This window comes from Marmota monax, unplaced genomic scaffold (assembly GCF_021218885.2).
Source record: "Marmota monax isolate L192 unplaced genomic scaffold, Marmota_monax_Labrador192_F-V1.1 WCK01_AAM20220418_F8-fsc00002, whole genome shotgun sequence".
In the NCBI taxonomy this organism is placed as follows: Eukaryota; Metazoa; Chordata; class Mammalia; order Rodentia; family Sciuridae; genus Marmota; species Marmota monax.
In genome coordinates, this window is record NW_026693571.1 from 21,347,974 (window position 1) to 21,351,806 (window position 3,833).

The 3,833-nt window shown below is 38.1% G+C and overlaps 1 protein-coding gene across 1 annotated transcript; it reads right to left on the reverse strand.

Moving 5' to 3' along the window:
• Positions 1 to 2,502: 2,502 nt before the first annotated feature.
• Pdha2 (pyruvate dehydrogenase E1 subunit alpha 2) lies at positions 2,503 to 3,584 on the reverse strand. The gene is given in 7 exon segments (XM_046459180.1): positions 2,503 to 2,898; positions 2,901 to 2,938; positions 2,941 to 3,192; positions 3,195 to 3,299; positions 3,302 to 3,378; positions 3,380 to 3,554; positions 3,557 to 3,584. Coding segments are annotated over 7 exon segments (1,071 nt in total).
• Between the last annotated feature and the right edge of the window lie 249 nt (positions 3,585 to 3,833).

Sequence of the window (3,833 nt, forward strand, 5' to 3'; positions counted from 1 at the left end):
AATGTAGGAGGAAATAACAATATCTACCAATAGATAAATGCATAAACAAGGTGGAATGTTATTCAGCCATAAAACAAGAATATAGTACTAGTACATTCTACAGCATGAATGAAACTTGAAAACATTATGACAGTAGCTACATACATAGGACCACATGTTGTAGGATATATATGAAATGTCCAAGCTAGGCAAATCTACATAGCAAATTAGTAGTTTCTAAGGAAATAAGAGTAGCTGAAAATGGGTATGGATGTTCTCCTTGAGGTGATGAAAATGTTCTGGAATTAGCAGTAATGGTTACATAGCCTTGTGAATATACTAAATTATACACTTTTAGAAGAGTGAATTCTTGGTGTGTGAATCATATTTTGATTTTTAAAAAGTTCTTCCTTACAAACTCTCAGGTTAAATTTTAATAATATGCTGTCTTTTGCATACTAGATGGGAACACATATCCACTTATTTTAAATAAATTCTAATGCATCTGAGTGTCTCCTTTAAACACCTTCCTTAATCTCCTTCCTTTCTCACTCCATTCCACACATGTGCAGAGTCTAATTTTATATAGTATCACACAGGTTAAGACCTTAAGAACTCTTTTTTGTCTCACTTGTCCTAGATTTGTTGCATCAATGAAATTCTTATGACTACCATGGCTTATTTAGATCTTATAATATGTGGATAAAACAGATTGAATAACCTAGTAGTTATAGTCAGGCAGTAGAATCCACCTGCTGAATTTCTACACTTCTCTAGTTGAAAGCTTGATAAATGATCGCTACTATTAGTCAAGCAATAAAGCTTGACCTAATTGAAAACAACAGGTTTGGGTGGTTTTTCAGTTTGTTTGTTTGTTTATTCGATAGTTACAGAATTGTGTGCAACCAATGACATGATTACAGTAGTTACTGAAGGTACACATAGAAGTCAGAACGATGTTTTGATATTGAATTGAATCAAAACTCCTGTCCTAATGGAATTTGATAATGTAAACTGTGACAAAGATACTTTATTTCCCTAATGTAGTAAGATTTGTAATTTGAAATGTAAAATGAAGTCCAATATCTGTATATCTTGATTTATTGATGTTTCCATTTGTTATCAATTTTTTCTATCTTAAATTTTGCTGGCATCAAAAGAATCCATTATGTAAACAAACTTTTAAAATGATTTCTGTATATGGTATATGTAAAATGGCTTTAACTGAGCAGCTTATCTTCCACTTGCAAGCATATGGAAATATCAGCATATCAAAATAAAAAGAATGTCATTAGAAGAATGGATTTATTATTTTGAACACTTTATGAAAATCCTTTTGTTTCTAATGGTGGGCATCCAATTGAAGTTTCTGAGTTATAGCCACAATATTCTCACTAAAACATCTTAGCTAGTAGTACCACTCATTTATAAATACAATGTTTATCTGTTTTTTGAATTTGGAATGTGGAGGTATAGTTAAAGGCAAGGAAGGTTTTACTTTTAATTTTGTATTAATGTCATCATCCCCTCTATTTAACTTCTTTGATGTCACTATCTTTATATCTTCATTTTTCAGGCTGAGATTCACCAGGATGCTTCTTTTATTTTTAAAAAAAACATTGTTTTTAGTTGTAGATGGATGCAATAACTTCATTTTCATTTGTTTATTTTTATGTGGTGCTGAGGATAGAACCCAGGGCCTCATGTGTGCAAGGCAAGTGCTCTACCACTGAGCTACAAACCCGGCCCAGGATGCCTTTTTTAAATCCAGAACACATAATGGTGTGAAAGGACTATAAAATAAGGGCAACTTTAACATGAAGATTAAAGAAAAATGAAATTTCCTCTAGTTGTTTTTTGGTTTTGTTTTTCATTTAAATTAGTACACTAATAATGTTGTAACAGAATAAAATAGTATTGGAAAAATGTGCTTGTTCTCACTCCCCCCACCCCATTAAATATCATGTTTCACTGGAAAAATATAACCGTTGTTATTACATGTGCATGCTTGCTATGTTAATAAATAGTGTTTGTTGTTGGTTAATTCAAGTAAACTGTTGCAAGTGGCAGAGCAGAAGTCATGAGTGGCTCAATATGATCAGCCCTAACTCAGCATAGTGACTTTACACACAAAGTCATGGTAGGGGGAGCAGGCATCAAAGAACAGTTTTTCCTTTAAATAAGCATTTTTATTAAAATAATGCAAAGCTAAATCAAATAAAACTGTTACAACAATAATTTGGGAGGTCAATTTTCTATTTTTCCTGTTTTAGGCCTGTATACATTTAAAATAAAAAAGATATTCATACACTAAAAGAATTACCATATAGTATCTTTTAATGCAATAATATACAAATTGAACTTTCCTTTTCATTGACTATTTTTTAGTCTCTCTGTTAATCTTTCAATAAAAATTTTAAAAACTTTGTTTTATAGTTTGTTATTCCTCTTTTAATAAAGTTGAGGACACAGGTGCTTAAAGTTAATCACGCATGCCCCATTGGAGGATTAACAAATTTACTTTTAACTGATGGACTTCAACTTGATCCATTGATTCGGACCACAAATTTCAAAAAGTGGGTTACTGTTGTAAAGGTGGAAGCCTAATTCACCCAAAGGTGATTCCGGATCAGTTATAGCAAACTGGGCTGGCTCCTCAACTTGTTTCTTCACGTTAGCTTCGATTTCCATCAACTCGTCCATCCTGGTGAGCTTGTCTTTTACCAGTGTCTCTTGGAGAAGCAAGATAGGATCCTACTGACTTCTTACCTTCTGAACTTCTTCCCATGTGCGATAACTGAGTCCTGGATCACTTGTACTATGGCCATGATAACGGTAGGTCTGCAACTCCATCAGTATAGGCCCCTTTCCAGATCTACAATAGTCAGCAACAAACTTTGTCGCCTCCCAAACACACTTCGAATATCCATCCCATCTACCCACAGCCCAGGCATAAATTGCCTCTCTTGTAATATTCCGTGTTGACTGATGCTCTCTCAACAGATGTCCCCATTCGATAGAGATTATTCTCACAGATGAAAACACAGGGTAATTTCCACAAGGCTGCCATATTGTGTGCTTCGGCTACCTGGCCCTGATTAGCAGCACCATCCCCATATAAAGTCAAACAGATCTCATCGTTTCCCACATAGTTACAGGCCAGGGTGACACCAGCTCCTAGGGGCACCTGCGCCCCCACAATGCCTTTGCCCCGTAGAATTTACTGGCATACAAGTGCATCCAGCCTCACTTTTCGTTAGCACAACCTCCTCTCGGAGCAGTCAGCTCTGCCAGAATGGATCCAATGCTAAGTCCCCGGTGTAGCCTATGCCATGATAGGATGTGATGACATGATCCGAGGGCTTTATTCCTGCCTGAAGCCCCACATAGCAAGCGGGGAACCACCTGCATTGTCCTGTAGTATTTGGTCCCATCCTCCCTGGTGAGTACTGTTGGGACAGGAGGACCCTCTTCCAACCCCTAAAGATCGCAGCTCTTCATTTCAAACTTAGCTTCTTTTGAAAAGTTACAGGACGCCAGCAGCCCTCTGCAAGCCAGTTTCTGGGTGAACCTGACAGCAGGTGGGACACCCCGGAGGCCAGCATCTTCCTCCTGGTAGCAAAGGAGCTGCGCTGCTGCTGCCGCTAGCGACCAGCCCGGCGGGCGGGCTGGATTGGGTCTCCTTTTGGGCCCAGGGCGCCACCATTGCGGCGACAATGCAGCGGGACCGAGGCCTGCTGGGCGCTGGGCTGCCTGCTTGACTGCACAGTGAAGTCCCTTGCAACTGTAAAATACAGGCAGAAGGTCACTTCTTCTGCTTGAAGACTTGGCCTCAGGGGCGCAGATGCTAATTA